The 22,127-nt window shown below is 39.5% G+C and overlaps 1 protein-coding gene across 1 annotated transcript in view; it reads right to left on the bottom strand.

The window, feature by feature from the left end:
• Positions 1 to 20,749, bottom strand: part of LOC102866320 (glyoxalase domain-containing protein 5-like) — a 32,361-nt gene extending 11,612 nt beyond the window's left edge. The window contains 4 exon segments of the mRNA XM_006902020.1: positions 7,664 to 7,672; positions 8,901 to 9,038; positions 18,949 to 19,166; positions 20,743 to 20,749. Coding sequence (XP_006902082.1) covers positions 7,664 to 7,672; positions 8,901 to 9,038; positions 18,949 to 19,166; positions 20,743 to 20,749 — 372 coding nt within the window.
• Between the last annotated feature and the right edge of the window lie 1,378 nt (positions 20,750 to 22,127).

The raw sequence follows: 22,127 nt of genomic DNA, 5'->3' as shown, positions 1-22,127 counted from the left end.
CACAACAGCCCCTGCTCCAGCAGGGTCCTGGATCTGACAGGATCCGAATAGTCAAGGTCAACTTCCCACCAACCCACTAGCCTCTGGCTGGTCTGCAGAGTTCACAGAAGCCAGCTGGCTGGCTAATTTTGGGTGGGAACCTAAGAGAGCTTGGCCAATTTCCCCACCTGTGAGCACGCCCTTAGGTGCTCTCCCAGATAATCAGCCCCAGTAAACACAGATAAGATCCTACTGGCCTTTCTTCTGCCAGGTTAGTTCTGCAACAGCTTGGTTGATAGCTCCAGGTGATGGCTGGATCTGTGGCGGTGCCCTGAGGTCACAGGGCTGTGGTGGGGGCTGAGGTGCGTGGAAGCAAGGGACTAGGGGGGTAAGGAGCGCAGGCCTTGGACACTACCACCAAGAGGTGGGGGGCAGGGCTTGGGCGCTGCTGGTCAAGGGTCACACAGCATAGCAGATTTTCTCAGTGCAGTTCATCTTTTGATTTCCTGACGGCTGATGTTAAGAGCACTGATTGTGGAGCCAAACAAGCCATAATTGTTAACAACCTCAATCTCTTTTCATGTATCATGGTGCAGCCAATTGACCCCGTGGTGAGAATCTTTGTTTTCTTGATGTTGAGCTTCAATCCATATTAAAGACTACAGTCATTGACCTTCTTCTGCAAGAGCTTCAGGATTTCTTTAGTTTCAGCAGCAAGGTTGTATCATCTACATAATGTATGTTGCTGATGAATCTTCCTCCAATCTTGATGCCACATTCCTCCTTATAAAGTCATGCTTCCCAAATGATCTGTTCTGCATATAGATTGAAAAGGTATGGAGACAAGATGCAACTCCTATGCACTCCTTTTCTGATTTTGAATTGTGCTGTGTTTTCCTGCTTTGTTCTGAGGACTGCTTCCTGATCCAAGTATAGGTTTCACATAAGTACAGTCAAGTGTTCTGGGATTCCTCAAGGCTAGCCATAATTTGTTGTGATCTACACAGTCAAATACCTTTTCCTAGTCAATGATACACAGATAGACATTTTTCTGTACTCTTTGCTTTATGCCAAGATCTATCTGACATTGGCAATAATGTTTCTAGTTCCATGTCCTCTTCTAAACTCAGTTTATATTTCTGGTAGTTCTCTGACAATGTACTGTTTCTGTCATTTCTGTATAATCTTCAGCAAGATTTTGCTAGTGTGTGATATTAGTGATGTTGTTTGATACTTTCCACACCCTGTTGAGTCACCTCTTTTTCGAATGGGGATAAATATGGATGTCTTCAAATCAGTTGGTCAAGTCGCTGTCCTCCAGATTTCTTGTCACAACTTAGTGAGCACATCCGGGGCAGTATCTGTTTGTTGGAATGCATCAATTAGTATTTCATCAATTCCTGGGACTTTATTTTTCCCGAAGTTCTTCAGAGCAGCCTGCACTTCCTCTTTCATCATCGTTGCCTCTTGATCATATGTTGCTTCTTGAAATTCTTCTGTGTCAGCCACTTCTTTTTGGTACAATCACTCTGTATACATCTTCCATCTTCTTTTAATGCTTCTGAATCATTCGTATTCTGCCCATAGCATCCTTAAGCATTGCAACTCATGACTTGAATTTGTTCTTTAGTTCTTTCAGCTTAAGAATGCTGAATGTGTTCAGTCCTTTTGATTTTCTGACTCCAGTTCCTTGCACATTTTATACTTTGCCTTGTCTTCCCAAGCTGCCCTTTGAATTTTTTTATCCAGCTCCTCAACTTCTTGACTTCTTCTCTTTGCTTTGGCTTCTTGGCACGTTAGTGCAATATTCAGAGTCTCATCTGACATCCATTTTGGTCTTTTCTTCTTCTTCCTTCTTTTTGCATTCTTTAAGAACAATATTCTTGATATCTTTCCACAGCTCATCTGGTCTTCGTTCATTAATGTTCAAGGCTCAAACCTATTTCTGAGTTGGTTTTCAAATTCAGGGGGGATAGGCTCAAGATAAAATTTTTATTCCTGTGTATATGATTTAACCTTCTTTAGCTTTAATTTGAACTTGCATATGAGTAGTTGATAGTCTGTTGCACAATCACACCTGGCCTAGTTCATTCTCCCATTTGCCCATTCTCCTAGAAGTCTGTTGGCTTCCTTAACATCAGGCTTTCAGTCTCAAAACTGCGTTGGGAACACGGGGCTCTACACACAGCTGCAGTCTGGGTTTTCAACTTTGTCCCCATAACTCAGCGCCAGGAACCCCACAGATTCACACTGGACAGGATTCGAGATTGCCCTATTATCTTCTTAATGAGGTAACACCCATCAAATAACACCACCATATCTGATCTAGAAGATCTGGACCTTGGAAATGATCACATTGTGTCAGCAGTGTAAACAGGGACACTAAGTCACGAAACTTAGCAGAAGGTCAGTGGCAAGGATCTTCCTTCAGTACTGCCTCAAGCAAAAATCTTTCCCTGAAGTTGATTGATACATAGAATTAGAACTTACATTCTCCTAAATAAGAGACAGACAACAGCATGAGAGACCAGTAGCAGTGTGATGCAAAACATCACAGAAGTGACTTGTGAATTAAGCTATCATATTAAGAGGTGACAGGGGAAGGAAGGGTTTGGCCAGGTAGACAGGAGTGCAAGGAATGGTGATGTAGCTGAGAAAGGAAAGTGACAAGACACACATGCTTGGCAGGGGTGGTGTGGGGGTGGGAACAGTGAATGTAATGGTTATTTCTGTAAGGGAAGTATTTTTCATCTCCTCGGTAAAATGCTTGTCTGTCAGATATTGTTCTAAAACTAAGTATCCAAATTAAGACTTCGCCAATTAGGGGTGGGGGTGTGTGTAATTTATGGAGGTTTGGTGACTTAATTGTAAGGAGCTGCACCACCAGTCCACAGGATCATGGCTCATATCCACCAGCTATCCCATGGAGAAAGATGGGAAATCACCTTCTATACAATTTACTGCTTCGAAAAACCCACTGGTGGATTGGCTATGATTTGGTTCCAACTCAATGCTAAACAACAATAATACATGTAATTAATATATATAATATATATATATATATATATACACACACAGATGTATTCATATTTTTTTGTTGTTGTTAGAAGCCAATGAGTAGACTAGGACACATAAGGTCATATGAACAACAGATCTGAACCTTGTCCTATCCTTGTCATGATCTCTGTTCTGCCCAAGCCCTTTGTAATAATCTTAGTGTCAATCCATCTCATGAAAGGTCTTCCATAATTCACATGTATGTGTGTCTATACATGTTAATATAGAAGATACACATTATATATAAGCACATATGTAATAATATATTTCATATATATTTAATAATATATTAATATATTGTATTTTATAATTTATATATAGAAATGAATGTATGTTGTTGTTATATGCTGTCAAGTTAGAACCAACTCACAGCAGAACCTCCAGCAGATTTTCAAGGCTGTAAATTGCATGGTAGGAGATTGCTCATCTTTTTCTACCAGAAACACTGGTGAATTCAAACTGACAGAGGGCCACCTTTGCTTTAGCAGCACAACTAGCTATGGTTTATGGAACCAGACACAGACACACATAGACACACTGAGAAAAGAGAGAGAGAATCCAATACAGAGATCTTCTTAGTGGAGTAGTGAGTAACTTTTCTGGCATCTAACAGAAAATTTGAAAGTCAAATTTACCAGCCATTCTATGAAACAAAGAGAGCTCTGGTGACCTAGTGCTAAGAAGTTTCACTGCAATCCCAAAGGCACACAGTTCAAATCCACCAGGGGCTCTGTGGGAGAAGCTTGGGCAATCTCCTCCTATGGGATTAACTGCCTCTGAAAACCTGCTAGAAGGTCAGCTATGGGTTATTTCCAATTCAAGAGCACATAACAACAACAACATCTGTGGAATAAAGATGCCCTGTGTCCTCCCAACCTCAGTGTCCTCCTATCCTGACATCTTAGATGATAGTGTTTGCCATCCATAGATCACTATGAGTTTGGCACTGACTTGATAACAGAGGGTTGTTATTGTTATTGACATAAAATTGATTTATAGTGGCCTATGAACAATGGTTCTGAGTCTTACTCTACCCTGACCCAACCTTACTATCTGTGACATACCTATCCTTATTGCCACAGTCACTGTGTCAATCCATCTCATCCAGGTTCTTCTTATTTTGCTCTGAGCTTTCACCTTTCCAAACAGATGTCTTTATCCAAGGACTGGTTTCTCCTGGTGACATGCCCAAAGTATGTAAGATGGAGTTTAAAAATCCTTGTCTCCAAAGAGCAAACTGGTTTTCATCCTTTCCAGGACAGACCTGTTTGTTCTCTTAACAGTCCATGATCTGTTCAATACTCTTCTCCAGCACCACAACTCAAAGACTTCAATTCTTCTTCTATCATCCTTAATCATTGTCCAGCTCTAAGATACACAGCAAGAAATTGAGAAGATCATGGCCTGGATCAGGCATACCTTAGTCTCTAAATGGACATCATTGCTCTTTAGCACTCTGGAGAGGTGCCTGACAGCAGATTTTCCCAATGAAACTTTTCTTCTGGTTCCTGACTGTGGGTGCCAAGAGTGCTGATTATGGATCCAAACAAGATGAAATAATTAACAATTTCAATCCTTTCTCCATTTGTCATAATACAGGCCTATTGGCCTGTTGTGAGGGTCTTTGTTTTCTTGATGTTGAGATGCAAACCATATCGGACCTTCAGCAGCAAGTGCTTTAAGACTTTCTCAGTTTCAGTAAGCAAAGTTATGTCATCTACATAACACAGGTTGTTGATAAGTCTTCCTCCAATCCTGATGTTACATTCTTCTTCATATAATCCAGGTTCCCAAACGATCTGTTCCACATATATTGAAAATTTTATTTTCATGTCTTCTTGAAATTATTTCCATCTTTTGAAATAGTATATTTATACCAACTATATACAATAGAACACATGTACACTAACAGGACAACTGAGGTGGTGCTTTCATGTATGGAAATACAAAGGAAGAGGAACAGTTGTAAGCAGACACTAGTGATTGGAACATAGAACGTGAGAACCGTAAATATAGGAAAATTAGATATAATTAAGGAAGAAATGGAACACATAAATATTGACATACTAGGAATTGCAGAGATGAAATGGACTGGCTTGGGGCATTTTGAGCTGGACGATCATATGCTCTATTACTCCAGAGATGAAAAGGTGAAGAAAGATGAGGTTGCTTTCATAGTTAAAAAAGTCATTTCTAGAGATGTCTTGAAATACAATATTGTAAGTGACAGAATAATATCCATATGCATACAAGGAAGTCCAGTGAATACCACTATTATTCAGATATATGCACCAACAACCAGAGCCAAAGAAGAGGAAATAGAAGATTTCTACCAACTTTTACAGTTAGAGATTGATCGAACATTCTATCAAGATGAATTAATAATAATGGGTGACTGGAATGAAAAAGTTGGGAACAGGGAGGAAGGATCAGTAGTTGGAAAACATGAACTCGGTGACAGAAATGGAGCTGGAAATACAATGATTGAATTTTGCACAATCAACAACTTATTCATTGCAAATACGTTTTATAAGAAACATAAACACAGCTTACACACATGAATTTCACCTGATGGTATGCATAGGAATCAGAATGATTACATCTGTGGAAAGAACCGCTGGAGAAGCTAAATATCAGCTGTGAAAACTAGGGCAGGTGCTGATTATGGAACAGACCACCAACTACTCATATGAAAGTTCAAGCTGAAGCTAAGGAAAAATAAATCAAATCCATGGGAACTAAAATATGACCTTAAGTCTATCCCACCAGAATTTCAAAACCATCTCAGAAACATGTTTGAGACCTTGAACACCAATGAGAGAAGACCAGATGAATTGAGGGACGGTATAAAAAATATCATCAGGAAGAGTCCAAAAGGTTGTTACAAAGACAAAGGAGGAAGAAAAGACCAAAATGGAAGTCAGAAGAGACTCTGAATATTGTACTGGAGTGAAGAGAAGGCAAAGCAGAGGGAAGAGCTGAACAGATGATTTCAAAAGGTAGTGCAGGAAGACAAAGTAAAATATTACAATGAAATGTGAAAGGGGCTGGAGTCAGAAAATCAAAAGGGCCAAACTTGCTCAGCATTTCTTAAGCTCAAGGAACTGAAGAACAAATTCAAACTTCAAGTTGCTATACTTAAGGATGCTTTGGGCAGAATATTAAATAATCCAGGAAGTATTAAAAGACGATGGAAAGAGTTTAGAGTCACTGTATTGAAAGGAATTGGCAGACATCGAAGAATTTCATGAAATAACATATGAACCGGAGTCTATGATGATGAAGGAAGAAGTTCAATCTGTTTTGAATGAATTGGCAAAAAATAAGGCCCCAGGAATTGATGGTATACCAATTGATGCATTTCAACTAACAGACACTGCTCTAGATGTGCTCACCATTTTGTGTCAAGAAATCTGGAGGACAAACACTTGGCCAACTGACTGTAAGAGAGATATATATTTATTTCCATTCCAAAGAAAGGGGACCCAACAGAGTGTGGAAATTATCAAACAATATCATTGATATCACACGCAAGCAAGATTCTACTGAAGATTATCCAAAAACAACTGGAACAGCACATTTAACAGAGAACTGCCAGAAGTGAAGGCTGGCTTTAGAAGCAGTCATGGTACTAGGGATATTATAGCTAATGTTAGATGGATCTTGGCTGAAAGCAGGAAGTATCTGAGGAATATCTATCTTTGTTTCATTAATTATACAAAGGCATTTGACTCTGTGGATCACAACAAACTGTGGCTGACTGAGAAGAATGGGAATCCCAGAACACTTGATCATGCTAATGCACAACTTGAACCAGGAGGCTGTCATCAGAACAGAGTAAGGAAACACTGCATGGTTCAAAATTGGGAAGGATGTATGCTAGGGATGTGTCTTGTTCCCATACATTTTCAACCTATATGCAGAACAGATTATCCGGGAGGCTGGGCTCTATCAGGAGAAATGCGGCAACAGGATTGGAGGAAGATTCATCAACAATCTGCGTTATGCAGATGACACAACCCTTCTTGCTGAAACTGAGGAGAACCTGATGCACTTGCTGCAGAGGGTTAAGGACTGCAGCCTGCAATATGGATTGAGGCTCAATATCAAGAAGACAAAGATTCTCACCACTGGGCCAACTGGCAACATCAGGTTGGATGGTAAAGAGACTGAGATTGTTAACAGCTTTGGTTTGCTTGACTCCACAGTTAACACCCTTGACACCAGCAGCCAGGAGATTAAAAGATGTATTGCTTGTTGGCCATCTGAATGTCTTCCTTGGTGAAGTGTCTGTTCATATCCTGTGCCCATTTTTCAATTGGATTATTCTCCTTTATCTTGTTGTGGTGGGGGGATTGTGTACCAATGAGGGAGTTTTTCTTTTGCTTTTCAAGGAGAGGAGCAAAAGGGGAGGGGAGGGGGGAGGGGTTTGTGTGGGGAGAAGGGTGCCACAATGAATGAATAGAATCCCAAAATCTCTGTAGATGTTCATTGAAATGAAAAATAAACAACCTAAATTAAAAAAAAAAGATGTATTGCGGTAAAATAGTACCATTACATCTTAAGCTGTAGATATTTTATCTTATATTTTCTTTATAACTGTGCCAAGTATTATTTTACTACTTACCGTGTTACTCTGTGGAAAAAAAACCCTGTAGAGTGTTTAATAAAGTAAGCTCTCCTTAGATAAATGAAATCTGTCAAAATTTTGTAAAATATTAATCATAATAAATATTGACTCTTAAAAGAAGTATGTTAGGGACTGCTCCAAAGTATTGAAGAGCAGTGGTGTCACTCTGGAGACTAAGGTGTGCCTGACACAGGCCATGGTCTTTGCAATCACTTGCTATGCATCAGAGAGCTGGACAGTGACTAGGGAGAGAGAAGGAGAATTGATGTCTTTGAGCTGTGGTGTTGGAGAAGTGTATTGAATATACCAGGGACTGCTAAGAAAACGAACAGGTTCATCCTGAAAGGCTGCTCCTTGGAGACAAGGATTCTGAAGCTTAGTCTGACATACTTTGGACATGTTGCGAGGAGTCCTTAGAGAAGGACGTCATGCTAGGGAGGTTGGAGGAGAGGAAGACCCTCTATGAGGTGGATTGATTCAGCGACTGGGGTAATGGAGGTAAGTGCGTTGGAGATAGTGAGACTGGCACAGGATAGAACAAGGGTTTAGGCTGTTGCACATAGGGTCACTATGAGTCGCAGGCAACTTGACGGCACATAACAACAACAACAACATGGCATACACAACAATTTAATTCTGTACTCACTTTTTATTAACAGTTTGGTTGGGCAAAGAATTCTAGTTAAAATTATTTTCTTTTTCAGAATCTGAAAGGTGGTGTTCTATTGTCTCCTGGTCTTTGATCTAACTCTTGAAAAATGTCTGCATGTTTCTTTTTCCTTTGCAGTTACGGATTTTTCTCTTTCATTTCTTTGGAGGCTTCTGGTATCTATTTTTTAAAAATATTATGTTCATATTCTAGAATTTCATGTGGTAGATAGTCATTCTGTTAACTCTTTCCACATAAATTCTGAAAATTGTTCTTAACTATTTACATGAATTTTTTTTTACCCTTCCCTCAACAGCCACCTCCATGCCCAATTTCAGTTTCATCCAGTAAAAAGGTTGAACTTTTTATTCCCTAAAACATGGACAACTAAAAGAGAGAGAGAGAGAGAAAAAAAATCCTTCTCCTCTTTCTCTGAAAATCCTATTAAAAATTTGGAACTCCTCTATTGATGTTTTTAATCTTTTCTCTCCAGTTTTCTGTGGTTTCATTTTGAAGGTACAGCTCTCTATGTGTTAAAATCAGAGTTTACCTCATCTACAAGTGGTCATTTGGGAAAATTATTACCTTGAAAGTCACAACCTGTAAACCCAGTATCTTGGAATAAAACATTGTAGTTTCTTTGATACTCTTCACTGTCATCACAATATGGTCAAGTCTATGGATAAGACGTGATGGAAGAGTCCGATTGCCATCTCTCCATGACTGGAAAAAAAAACCCACCAAAAAAACACAACAAAACACAGAAAGACCACATTACAATTGGTTACTATCATGTTTCCTGCCTCTTAATTCCTCTTTATTCCCATTTACACTTTCCTCCCACCTCTATTTCAAGAGAAAAGTCCTAGGATAAAAACGTCTAATTGAGTCTCATTGTCCACGTGTGGATTCACCGGAGCTTATATGTGTCTACAATTTTGTTTTTATCTTTCATTCTAGAGGGATTAGAGTGAAGATAGGGGACAGTAAGAAGCACCTACCCACTCCTACATGACTCCTTCATGTTCCTCAAATTACAATCCATCTCTTTTCACACAAATGACACGACGTAAAAGAGATGCAGAGCTATAATTATGTGCTCTCCATTGTCCAGATTTAAGTCAGTCTCCTTCACATAACTCTAAAGCTATGATTACAAAGGAAAGGACAAGATAGACGCACTTCCAAGGAAAGAAATTCTCCTTGGCAATGTGTTTATAGATTAATTTTAAGATCCAATGGGAAGATGGGTTTCTCCACTAACCTCTTCTTGTCTTCAGCACACTCCCCATAAGATAATTTTTTGAATTATTATTTCATGGTTTCCATTTGTTAGTTATTTGTATATATAAATTACATCTGCTTTGGGGTACTCCTTAGAGCAGCTTCTTGCCACAAGGCCACCAGAGCTCCCTAGAAGTAGTTTGTATGTATATTTTATAGTTTATTAATGCTCTATCCTCTGCTCTATCTGGTGAAAATGTTACACAGTCATCCCAGATCAAGTCACTGGAGAATGTTTATTTCTTCTTTTTGCCAGCTCTGATGTTGGCCTTTGCATTTTCCCTGACTTTCTTCATCCTTTTCTTATGTTCCTTGCATTGTTTCCCTGACATCTTTTTCTTTCTCATACAGGCCATGTCATACACATCTGTGTTCAGGTTAATTTTTCTTCACATAATCCAAGAAGTTGTAGATCATGCCAAAGTCCATCATCTTTCCACCAGCAAAGTGGGTTCTGAATCCAAACAGAAAGATAACATCTGGTGTGGTATTGTACATTTTTGCTAGTTCTTGAATTTCTGTCTCAAGATCTATTGCCTTCCCAGGGTGAAGAACATCAACAACCAGATGCAGTAGTCATGAACTTCCTGGTCCAGATAGTCACTGTGCCATTCATGATGGCAGCTACCATTCACGCAGACAGGGAGGAAAAGAGAAGTAGTATAATTTTCATGCTCTTAGAACAATGTTTGATATTCAGAAAATGTTACTAAAGGGTTACTGCAGCCATTTTATCTAAAACTCTTTACCCTAATTTCCAACTTCCACAGCATCAGCTACTGCTCTTGAACTCCAAGCTATGATTCTTTAGCCTATCCCTTTAAAATGTTATTCTAATAGCTCTTTTGGCATATTTCATTATAATACTTTCCTTTGTCTTTCTGAACTGCCCTTTGAAATATCTGTTCAGCTCCCCGACATCTTGATTTCTTCCCTTTGTCTTCTGAGCACTTTAGTGCATTATTCTTTCTAGTGCAAAGTCTCTTCTGATATCCATCTCAGTCTTGTCTTCCTACTCTGTCTTTGTAATTACCTATAACATTCTTCATGGATAATACTCTTGATATCCTCCCACAGCTTGTCTGGTCCCCATTTTCAAGGCCTCAAACATGTTTCCAAGTTGGTTTTTAAATTCAAGTGAGATAAACTCAAGATCAAGTTTTGGTTACTGTGGATTTGTTCTAATCTTCTTTAGCTTCAGTTTGAACTTGCATATGAGTAGTTGATGGTCTGTTCAACAATCAGCACCTGGCCTAGTTTTCACAGCTGATATTGAGCTTCTCTAATGATTTTTTTTTCCACAAAATCAATCTGATTTTAATCAATCTGATTTCTATATAGACAACCAGGTGAGGTCCATGTGTATGGGCACTGCTAGTGTTTCTTATAAAAAGTATTTGCAACTAATAAATCATTGATCGTACATCATAGCCAGTGGCTGAAAGTCCAGAGTACCAGAGAAATGTCTATCTGTGTTTTCATTGATTGACTATGCACAGGCATTTGACTATGTGGATCACAACAAATTATAGCTGACCTTGAAAAGAATGGGAATCCCAGAACACCTGATTGTGCTCATGTGAAACCTATACTTAGACCAGGATGTTGTTGTTGTTGTTGTTGTTATGTGCCGTCGAGTCGCCTGCGACTCATAGCGACCCTATGTACGACAGCCCTAAACTCCGCTCTGTCCTGTGCCAATCGCACTGTCTCTGACACTCCCAACCCAATTATCCCAGTCACTGAATCAATCCACCTCATAGAGGGCCTTCCTCTCCTGCGCTGTCGCTCCACCCTCCCAAGCATGATGTCCCTCTCCAAGGACCGGTCTCTCCTCACAACATGTCCCAAGTATGTTAGACGGAGCCTCAGAATCCCAGTTTAACCCTTTCCAGGACAAATCTGTTTGCTTTCCTAGCAGTCTATGGTATTCTCAATACTCTTCTCCAGCACCACAGCTCAAAGGCATCAATTCTCCTTCTATCCTCCTTGGTCATTGTCCAACTCTCTGATGCATAACAGGTGATTACGAAGACCATGGCCTGTATCAGACGCACCTTAGTCTCCAAAGATATACCATTGCTCTTCAGCACGTTGGAGAGGTCCCTAACAGCAGACTTTCCCATGGCAATGCACCTTTTAATTTCCTGGCTGCTGGTGCCAAGACTATGGTTATCAAAACAGAGCAAGAAAGCACTGTGTGTTTCAAAATCAAGAAAGGAATGTGTCAGCGATGCATTTTCCCCCCATACCTTTTTAATCTATCTGCAGAACAGATTATATGGGAGCTTGGACTTTATGAAGAGGAATGTGGCATCAGGATTGGGGGAAGACTCATCAACAACCTGCGCTATGTAGGTGACACAACCTTGCTTGATGAAACTGAGGAGGACCTGAAGCGTGCTGCCAAAGGTATATATTGAAGGTATATATTAAAGCTCAATATTAAAACACACACACACACACACACAGATTCTAACCACTGAGCCAACTGGCAACACCATGATGGATGGAGAATAAATTAAGATTATTAACAACTTCATCTTACTTGGTTCTACCATCAATACCCTTGGCACTATCAGTCAGGAAATAAAAAAAAAAATGGATTAGGAAAATCTGCTGTCAGGGACCACTGTAGAGTGCTAAAGAGCAACAGTACCAGTCTATAGACTACACTGTGCCTGATCCAGGCCATGGTCTTCATTAGTACTTTCTACACATCAGAAAGTTGGATAATGAATATAGAGGACAGGAGAATTGATGCCTTTGAGCTAAGGTGCTGTAGAAGAGTATTGAACATACTATGTGCTGCAGAAGAACAGACAGGTTTGTCCTGGAGAGGATGAAGCCAGGTTGCTCCTTGGAGGCAGAGATTTTGAGTTTCTGTCTCACTTATTTTGAGCATGTTGTCAGGAAGGACATCATGCTTGGAAGGGTGGAAGGACAGTGGAAGAAAGGAGACCCACGATGAGTTGGATTGACACAGTAATTGAGACAATGGAGGTAGGTGTGTCAGAGGCAGTGAGACTGGCTCAGGATAGGGTAGGATCCCTGTCATAGCTAGTGCCTCTGTGAGTTCCAGATGACTCAACAGCACATAACAACAACAACAACAACAACAACAACAGTAGCTCTTGTGTCAGGTATTTTCAATTGCTAGTGTCTTTCTCCAGTAGAAACTTAAGTTTCACAAAAGTAGGAATTTGTTTCTGTTTTGTCCCCCCTTGCTGAACCACTAGCAAGATGTTCTACAACACTTGCTCAGGGAATGGATTATCCAACATTAAAAGTTCGACCCAGCGTCTGCCACAAAGTCAAGTCTAGGTGCTTTTTTTCTGTCCTATTCCTATTGTGTTCTATTCAATTCCATTACTTTTAAATTTTTATTTTCTTCCTTAAACCCTTCTTTTAAAAAATCACTTGTGGAGGAGTTATCATCAATGTCCTTGCAGGTGCACGGGCTCTACATGCAGGAAGAGAAAATGACTGACATTCAGACTCCATTGAAATAGTTATTAATGTTAAAAAAGTCTATCTTATAAAGTATGTGTTGTTGCCATGTACTGTCGAGTCTGAGCTGACTCATAGCTGGCCCTCTGATAGTCTTCAGAGACAGTAAATCACGTGGGAGAAGACTGCCTATCTTTTTCCCGTGGAGCTGGTGGGTTTGAATAGTGTGCCTTTGGTTTGGCACAGTCACCCCTTCTCACCAGGCCAAGAGAGCTCCTTGTCTGTAATATCTATAGGATATGAAAGAACATGCCTTTTTAATTCTTGATATTGGTAATTTATATTTATCTTTTAATTTCCTGATCAAAATAAGAAATTTTTAATAGCTTTTAAAGAACTATCTTTTTTATTGGAATGTCTTGTAGTTGTTGTTAGGTGCTATCAAGGTGAGCATGACCCATCATGACCTTATGAACAACAGATGTGAACCCTTTCTTATCCTGTGCCATCTTCATTGCCATCACACTCGAGATTCCTTGTTGTTTTTTAGCAAGCACCTACAAGCATCAAACTAATTTTTCCATCCACATATATTCCTCCCAAAAGAGAAGTTCTACAGTCATACTGATGACATTTTTCTCCCCTTCTTATGCTTTTTGGGGGCTGCTTTAACATCCATTACTTAGTAACAGGCTATCCCCATCCACCCATACACATCTTAAAAAAGGGGATAGGGACTATTGCTCACCAGGGACTGCAAACTGACTCTTCTAGAGCTTCATGCAACACTTAGATCTGTTTTGTTTGCCTCACCTGTTGACATTGTTGATTTTATGTTATATGTTTCTATGTTATTTCAACTGTTTCTGGTCTGATCTTACTCATGCTTCCTTACTTATGATTTTAGAGTTCAGTTTGTGGTTGCTTTTCCAGTTTTTTAATATGGAAGCTAGGTCATTGATTTTTGCTTTTGTTCTCTTTTGTACACATGTTATTGTTGTTGTTGTTGTAGACCATCGAGTCAGAACCAACCCTCCAATCACACAGGAGTTTATTTCCCATCTTGCTCCTGTGGAACAGGTCGTGTATTTGAACCACAAGCTTTCTATTGGCAGTGCAATTCCTTACCACTAAGGCATCTGTTAGTACCACTTGAGTTGCATCTCTCCTTTCCTTTATTTTCAGTCTATTGTAAGTAAATTCCCCAGTCCCTCCTGCAATTCTATTCCCTTCCTGCTCCAAATCATTCCCCAGCCTAGTCAGCCCAGATTGAGAGAATGAGCAGGTGTCCTTCTTTAAGGAACATGGGGTGGGGGGGATCGTGGATTTGAACCCAAGAGTGAATGAGGGGAATGAAATAGAGAAGAAGGCAGGAGCTACATCATCCTGAATCTTGAAGACAAGATTGTTGTTGTATTACATGCCATCAAGTCGCCCATGACTCAGTAACCCTACGTATGATATTTCTGAACTCTGCTCTGCCCTGAACCATTCTCACTGATTCCAACACACTTAACCCCAATACTCCAGTTACTGTGTCAATCCATCTCATCTGGAGTCTTCCTCTCCTGCACTGTCCCTATACCCTTCCAAGCATGATGTCCAAGGACTTGTCCCTCATGACTATGTGAACCTTGATTTAGAATCATAAAATTTGTTTTATGCCAAGCACTGCTTTAAATGTAAAAAATCATCCAAGGTTTGGCACAAAATGAACTTTATGATGATTGTGATCATCTTTTCCTAAATATACTTTGTATCACTAATTAGGAGATAAGGAAATATACTGCACTGGTAAAGTCTGCAGTCAGGGACCTCTCCAAACTACTGAGGAGCAATGATATTAGTTTGAGGAATAAGGTGTAACAGACTCAGATCACAGTCTTTTCAATCACTTTCTGAGCATTGGAGTTCTGGACAATGAATAAGGATAGCAGAAGAAAAAATGAAACCATTGAGCTGTGGTATTGGTGGAGAGTACTTACTGAATATCTCATGGCCTGCCAAAAGGACAGACAGATTTGTCTTGGAGAAAGTGAAGCAAGAGTGCTCTTTTGAGGCAAGGATGATACAGTTTCATCTTGCTCACTTTGGGTATGATGCTGTTGTTATGTTCTGTCGAGTTGCTTGTGACTCATAGCGACCTATGTACAACAGCCCTGAACCCTGCTCTATCTTGAGGCAACCTCATTGTCACTGACACATTTATCCCCATTACCCCAGTCACTGAGTCAATTCATCTCATCCAGGGTCTTCCTCTCTTGCGCTCTTCCTCCACCCTTGCAAACATAATGTCTCTCTCCAAGGATTGCTCCCTTCTTGCAATATGCCCAAATTATGTAAAATGAAGCTTCAAAATCCTTGCTTCCAAGGAATAGTCTGTTTTTACCCTCTTTAGAATAAACTTGTTTGTTCTCCTAGCAGTCCATTCAATATTTTTCTCCAGTACCACAACTCAAAGGCATCAGTTCTTCTTCTATCTTCCTTAGTCATTGCCTAGCATAGCAAGTAACTGAGAAGACCAAGGCCTGGATCAGGTGAACCTTAGTCTCTAGACTGACACCTTTCCTCTTTAGTACTCAGGAGAAGTCCCTGACAGCAGATTTTCTCAATGCAATTCATCTTTTGACTGCTGGTGCCAAGAGTGTTGATTGTGCAACCAAACAAGCTGAAGCTATTAATAATCTCAATCTCTTCTCCATCTATCATTATTCTGCCAATTGGCCCAGTGGTGAGAATCTTTGTTTTCTTGATGTTGAGCTTAATCCATATTGAAGGCTGTAGTCCTTGACCTTCTGTAGCACACGCTTCATTCAGGTCCTTCTCAGTTTCAGCAAGTAAGCTCATGTCATCTGCGTAGCACAGGTTATTGATGAGTCTTCTTCCAATCCTGTTGCTAAGTTCCTCCTCATATAGTCTCCCAGATGATCTGTTCCATATATAGATTTAAAAGGTATGGAGATAGGATGCATCCTTGGCATATACTTTTTCTGATTTTGAACCATGTAGTGTTTCCTTGTTCTGACACATGCCTCCTGGCCCAAGTATAGGTTTTGCATAAGAACACTTGTTCTGAGACTCTCATTTTTCTCAGAGTTAGCCACAGTTTGTTGTGATCCACACAGTCAAATGCTTTTGTATAGTCAATGAAGCACAGATAGACATTACTGTGGTACTCTCTGCTTCAGTTAAGATGCATCTAACATTGGCTATAATGTCCCTAGTGCCACGGCCTCTTATAAACTCAGCCTGCACATCTGGCAGTTCTCTGTGTGCTGTTCCAGTAATTTTTTAATACTTTTTAGTAGGCTCTTGCTTGCTTGTGACATTAATGATATTGTTTGACAATTTCCTCACTCTGTCAGGTCACCTTTCTCTGAATGGGAACAAATATGGATCTCTTCCAGTCAGGTGCCTGGGTGGTTGTCTTCCAGATTTCTTGGCACAACTTGGAGAGTGCATCCAGGGCAACGTCTGTATTTTCAAATATATCAATTGGTATGCCATCAATTCCTGGAGCCTTGTTTTTTTGCCAATTCTTTCAGAGCAGTTTTAACTTCCTCCAATATCACCATTGCCTCTTGATCATATGTTGTTTCATTAAATTCTGTGCCAGCCAATTATTTTTGGTATTGTGACTCTGTGTATTTCTTTCGTCTTCTTTTGATACTTCCAGGGTCATTAAAAATGCTGCCTACAGCATCCTTAAATATTGCAACTCAGTGTTTGAATTTGTTCTTCAGTTCCTTCAGCTAATCGGGGAAAGATCTGGTGTGAAAAACAATCCATATGAACTTTATGAACTTTGATTTAAACCAGTAAAAAATAAAAATAAATAATAATAAAAAAGAAATGCTGAGAGAGTTCATCCCTTTTGATTTTCCAACTTCAGCTCTTTGCACATTTCATTTTAATACTTTGCTTTATCTTCCCATGTTGCCCTTTGAAACACATGTTCAGCTCCCTAACATGTTGATTTCTTCCTTTTGCTTTGGCTTCTCAGTGCTCTAATGTAATATTCAGTCTCTTCTGACACCCATTTTGGCCTTTTCTTCTTCCTCTGTCATTGTAATGACCTTTTGCGTCCTTCGCATGTTGCTAGAAGAGGCTATTTCTTTTTACATTTTTATTATTATTAATTTTAATGAAAATTTACACAGAGATTTGGGATTTCCATTCATTCATTGTTCCACTTTTCTCCCAGCCCACCCTTCCCCTCCAGTTCGTTCTTTTCTTTGAAAAGTAAAAGAAAAATTCTTTAATTATTATGCAATCCCTCCCCCCCCCCAGTCCACTCTACTGTGCAGCCTTCGTTCTGGACTCATGTCATGACAATTAAACCTAATCATATATACCTTTTAAACAGTTCTTGGAGAAGCACATAATGTAGAAAGGTGGAGGGATGGAAAAGGAGAATAAGACCCTCAGCCAGGTGGATTGACATAGTGACTACAGCAATGGTATTGAGTATGTCAGAAATTGTGAGATTTTCACAGGATAGGACAGGATTCAGATCTGTTTCTGTGAGTCATGATGAACCCAAGGGCACCTAACAACATTCCATTAGGAGCTCTGGTGGCCTAGTGGTAAGAAACTCCACAGCAGTCCCAAAGGTGCACAGTTCACATTCACCAGCTGATAGCTCAGTAGGAGAAGAATGGGCAATTTTCTGCTGTGTGATTTACTGTCTTTGAAAACCCACTGGATGGTCAGCTGTTTGTTCCTACTTGACAGCACACAACAACAACCTTATTAGACATTAGACAACATCATGATAGATGGAGAAAAGATTGAAATTGTCATCAAATTCATATAACTTAGATTCCTAATCAACAACCTTGGTACCAGCAGAAGACATAGGGAAAGTCTGCTCTCAGAGACCTATCAAAAGTCCTGAAAAGCAGTGATGTCAGTTTAAAGACTAAGGTGCCCCTAATTGAAGCCGTGTTCTTTCCAATCACCTGCCACTCATCTGAGAGCTGGACAGTGAATGTGGATGACAAGTGAAGAATTGATGCCTTTGAATTTTGCTGTTAGAGAAAAGTACTGAATGTCTGAATATCTTATGGACTTTCAAGAGAACAAACAGATTTATCTTGGAGGAAATACAACCAAAGTGTTCCTTAGAGGCAAGGATGGTGAAGCTTCATCTCATGTACTAGGAAAGCCTTGGAAAAGACTATTAAGCTTGGAAAGCTGGAGGGTTAGTAAAAGAGAGAAAGACCATAAATTTGATAGATTGACACAGTGATTGTGGCAATGGGAATGAACATGTGAGGATTATGAGGATGGCACAGGACAGGATAGGATTCAGGTCCATTGTTCATAGGGTCACTATTAGATGTACTTGACTCAATGGCACCTAACAATAACAGCCCTAATTACATAAGTATAGTTAGAATTCCTAGAACACAATGCCTTTCTTCATTCTGCCTCTTCAGAACAGAGAAAGTGTCTATCTTCCTGCAAAGCCCTCTTTACATTCTCCTTCAGAATCCCACAAGCCCTTGTAATTCTCTGATTAAACTTTAAGGATAGTACTGTGGTTCCACATGGCCCATCATGTTGCCCTCAGATTACCCTCCACAAGCCACCCGTTTGTCTGTCTCTCTGCCCTGGATGAACTGATTTTCCCTGAATACTCCCAAAAGGGCAGCCAACACTCAGCCCAGGCTCCTGCCTGTGGATATGACTAGGTCGTTAGGTAGTTATACCATGGTCTTCTCATATCCCTCTGTTGTTCTCCTGTTTTTATCCAATCAGGAAGAAAAAGAGACAGAAAGAATTAGAAAATGAATGTCAGCACACCAGAAGGGCCCAAGTAAAGGGAAGCCGGTTACTAGACCTTGTCCAGGGGTTCTCCAGGTGTGATGGTACAGGCCAGGGGCACTTCATTCACCTGTTTTTCTGATGTTCTGCCCCATATCCTGGTTGGAAGTCACATGGCAGGCAGGGCACATAAGGAGCAAAGCCAGAGAAGAGAGGCTGTCCTTTCCCTGGGGCTTCCAGGCAACCTTTGGCCCAGTGTCCAGAGATTAAAGGGCAGGAATTGGAGGGCCACAAGCTGAGCACTGCTGTTACTGACACAAATGGGCAGTGCAAGTGCAAGTGCAAAGACTCTGACATAGAAGACAGGACCCCAAAAAGGAAAAAGAATAAGGTGCCTGTGTGTAAGGGGATTACTTCTTAAGAACACATGAAAGATATCCATCCCAAAGTATTTGCAGTGACTTTTATTTTAGACTAGAGAGTCTCTGATCTACTGAAAGGTATGTGTCTCCATCTTCTTGTGAGGTGTTCAATTTTGGCCTGTTTGAATTAAGATATTAAGTCTCTTTTTCAGAAAAAAAGATTCCTGAACTTCCAAAAGTCTGGTATCAAGTCTGGTAATGTTTCCGAATTCTTTGGGATTGTGAGCTCTTGGACTTCCTATCCTCACCTCATCCACAGACTCCATCAGTTAGGCAATGTCAAAAGACTATGGACTGCATGAGGACTGCTGAGTCTGACTCACTAACTCTATCAGGGCAACTGTCCCACTTAAGAACATCTACAACTCCAAAACAATTCCTATGAGGTCAGACATGGCTCCTACACTACTGCACTTACTTTTACTAATTCCATCATCATCAGTGCTTCTGTTCTTCTGGGTCAGAAATCCCTTATAATACCTACACAGACCTCACAGAAGCAGAATCTCAGGCACATAGTTCAAATCCATTAGCTACTTCATGAGAGAAAGATGAACAATCTCATTCTGTGTAACTTAAAGCCGCTGAAAACTCTCTGATCAGTTCCTTGAAGGTACACAACAACAGTAGTGTTAACTTTAACACAAATAATTAAGTGAAATAATTTAATTTCAAACTACTGTATTCATTATTATGTATTTCTATGTCAATTATGTGTGTGTGTAAACTTATAAAAATGTTTGGCATTATACAAATCTGGGTATTAAAGGTGAATTTGAGGGGAGCTCTGATGGCCTAGTGGCAAGGAGCTGCAACTAGAATCCCAGAGGTGGACGGTTCAAATCCACCAGATGCTCTGCCGGGGAAGGAGGGACAATCTCCTCCTGTACCAGTCGGATCTGATTTGACGGTACACTCACACAAAAATAATAAAATAAAAATTTAAAAAAAAAACAATGGTATTAAAGCTCTGAGTTAATAACTGACTGGTCAATCATTACTGCTCTTCAGAAGAAATATGTGGTATAGTATGTTTCTGTAAAGATTTACAGCTGATGAAACTCTACGAGGCTGTTCACCTCTGTCCTGCAGGACCACTCCTAGTTAAAATTGATTTGAAGGAGGTATATTGGTATATTGGGTTTAATTTGGTATTTTAAAACCAAAATAAAAAAAAATATCAACCTTTACATCTTGACAAAGATTAAAAAAGAAACCATGGAGGGTTGGTGTTGCAATGCTAATGTAAAGACCCATAGTTTAAACTCACCATCAGCTCCATGAAAGAATGAAGAGGAATTCTTATCTAGAGACACTTACAAATCTGACAATAGGTGCTTCGAAAGGACAAAGGTGAATAAATAGATAAAAATCCTCTTTTAGTGTCCTTGTGCAATTAGGTGATTCTACTTAACAATCACGGCATAAGCTATTTTAAGCTAAGTCCTAAAGCCATTTCAATCCTTTTAAATCTTCATTACCTTTCTCCCTAGTGAACTTACCTGTCATGTTTGTTGAGAATTGATTAAGGCAAATAAATTTAAATTTGTATCGTGATTGTCAGCTCAATGTGTGTGTGGTATGTTCAAATATTACTCTGATAGCTTGATGACAATGATGGATATTTTTGGCTGTTGGATTGCAGTCCGATTGCAGTCCTGTTCAAGGTTTTTGAGCTTTGTTCTCCGGGGGCTTTGGTGGCATAATCCATATTGAGCTGCACTGCTAGCCCAAAGACTGTACTTCTTTGACAGCTTGAATCGACCACTGACTGCATGGGAGAAAGATGGGCAGTCTCTTTTCATGCAATTTGCAACCTCGGAAACCTGATGGAGGGTCAGCTATGATTTGGAACTCACTTGACATTAATGAGTTAAGTTTTCCCCCTCTGATAGAGCTATTTAACCTCTAGCACACCAAAACCAAATTTTGCCTCCATTTGAAATTCATTTCAGTATTCCTTTATGCATCACATATGTTTGTGAGGTTCTCTATTTTCCTTTGGACTGATCATGGCATCTGCTAGGTTCTTTCACAAGAATAAAATGCTTGTAACTGAGGAATTGCTTATTACTGAATTAGGAATTTCAAAAGTTGACCACATTTTCATGCACTATAGGTAAATGGCCCTCTGTATAGTGAAAAACAACTATACAAAAATATTTGCAAATTAATCCCTAAGGGTGTCCCTCATTGTCACAAGGCCATCTTCTAAATTTCAACCTAAAATAAGTCCTTATTCAATGCATCGTTATGAAAATCAAAATACAAACATTTTGTCAAATGTGAAGAAAAGAAAAATTTTATATTTATTTAACACATAAAAATTATGTAAGTGGTAAATATTAGCTATTTCATAATTGTCTTACTACATAACTTTTTACTTTGCTTGTGTTCTCTTTTTTATGAGTGGGGAGGGAAAAAAGATGAAATTTCAGCATTAAAACATTCAAAAGATAATTCTGTTTAATTCTTTTCCTATTTGTTTCCCCCTTTCATGTCTAAATTAAATCAAAAATTCATGAGAAGGGTAAGATTAAGCTGGCATAGGGGCCAAAAAAAAAAGATGAAATTTCAACTTTAAAACATACAAAAGATAATTCTGTTCAACTGTTTTCCTATTTGTTTCCCCCTTACATGTCTAAGTTAAATAAAAATTCATGAGAAGAGTAGGATTAGAGTGGCGTAGGGACAAAAGAGTGTTATTTCATTTCATCAGTTTTGTTTCTTAAAAAAAAAAAATCCAAGCCATAAAGTCAACCAGCTAATCATTTTGTCAACCAGAAAAACCACATTTTTTGTTGTTTTTGTGTTTTCTATAATACATATGCAGAGCTATTGTTTGTTTTTTTGGCATGATGGCTACAAACTGGGAATACAGAAACAC

The sequence above is a fragment of the Elephantulus edwardii genome, unplaced genomic scaffold (genome assembly GCF_000299155.1).
Source record: "Elephantulus edwardii isolate Elephantulus edwardi_28Jun2011 unplaced genomic scaffold, EleEdw1.0 scaffold00357, whole genome shotgun sequence".
NCBI classification, from domain to species: domain Eukaryota; kingdom Metazoa; phylum Chordata; class Mammalia; order Macroscelidea; family Macroscelididae; genus Elephantulus; species Elephantulus edwardii.
The sequence above is the reverse complement of the archived record's forward strand: the minus strand, read 5'-3'. Positions and strand labels throughout refer to the sequence as shown.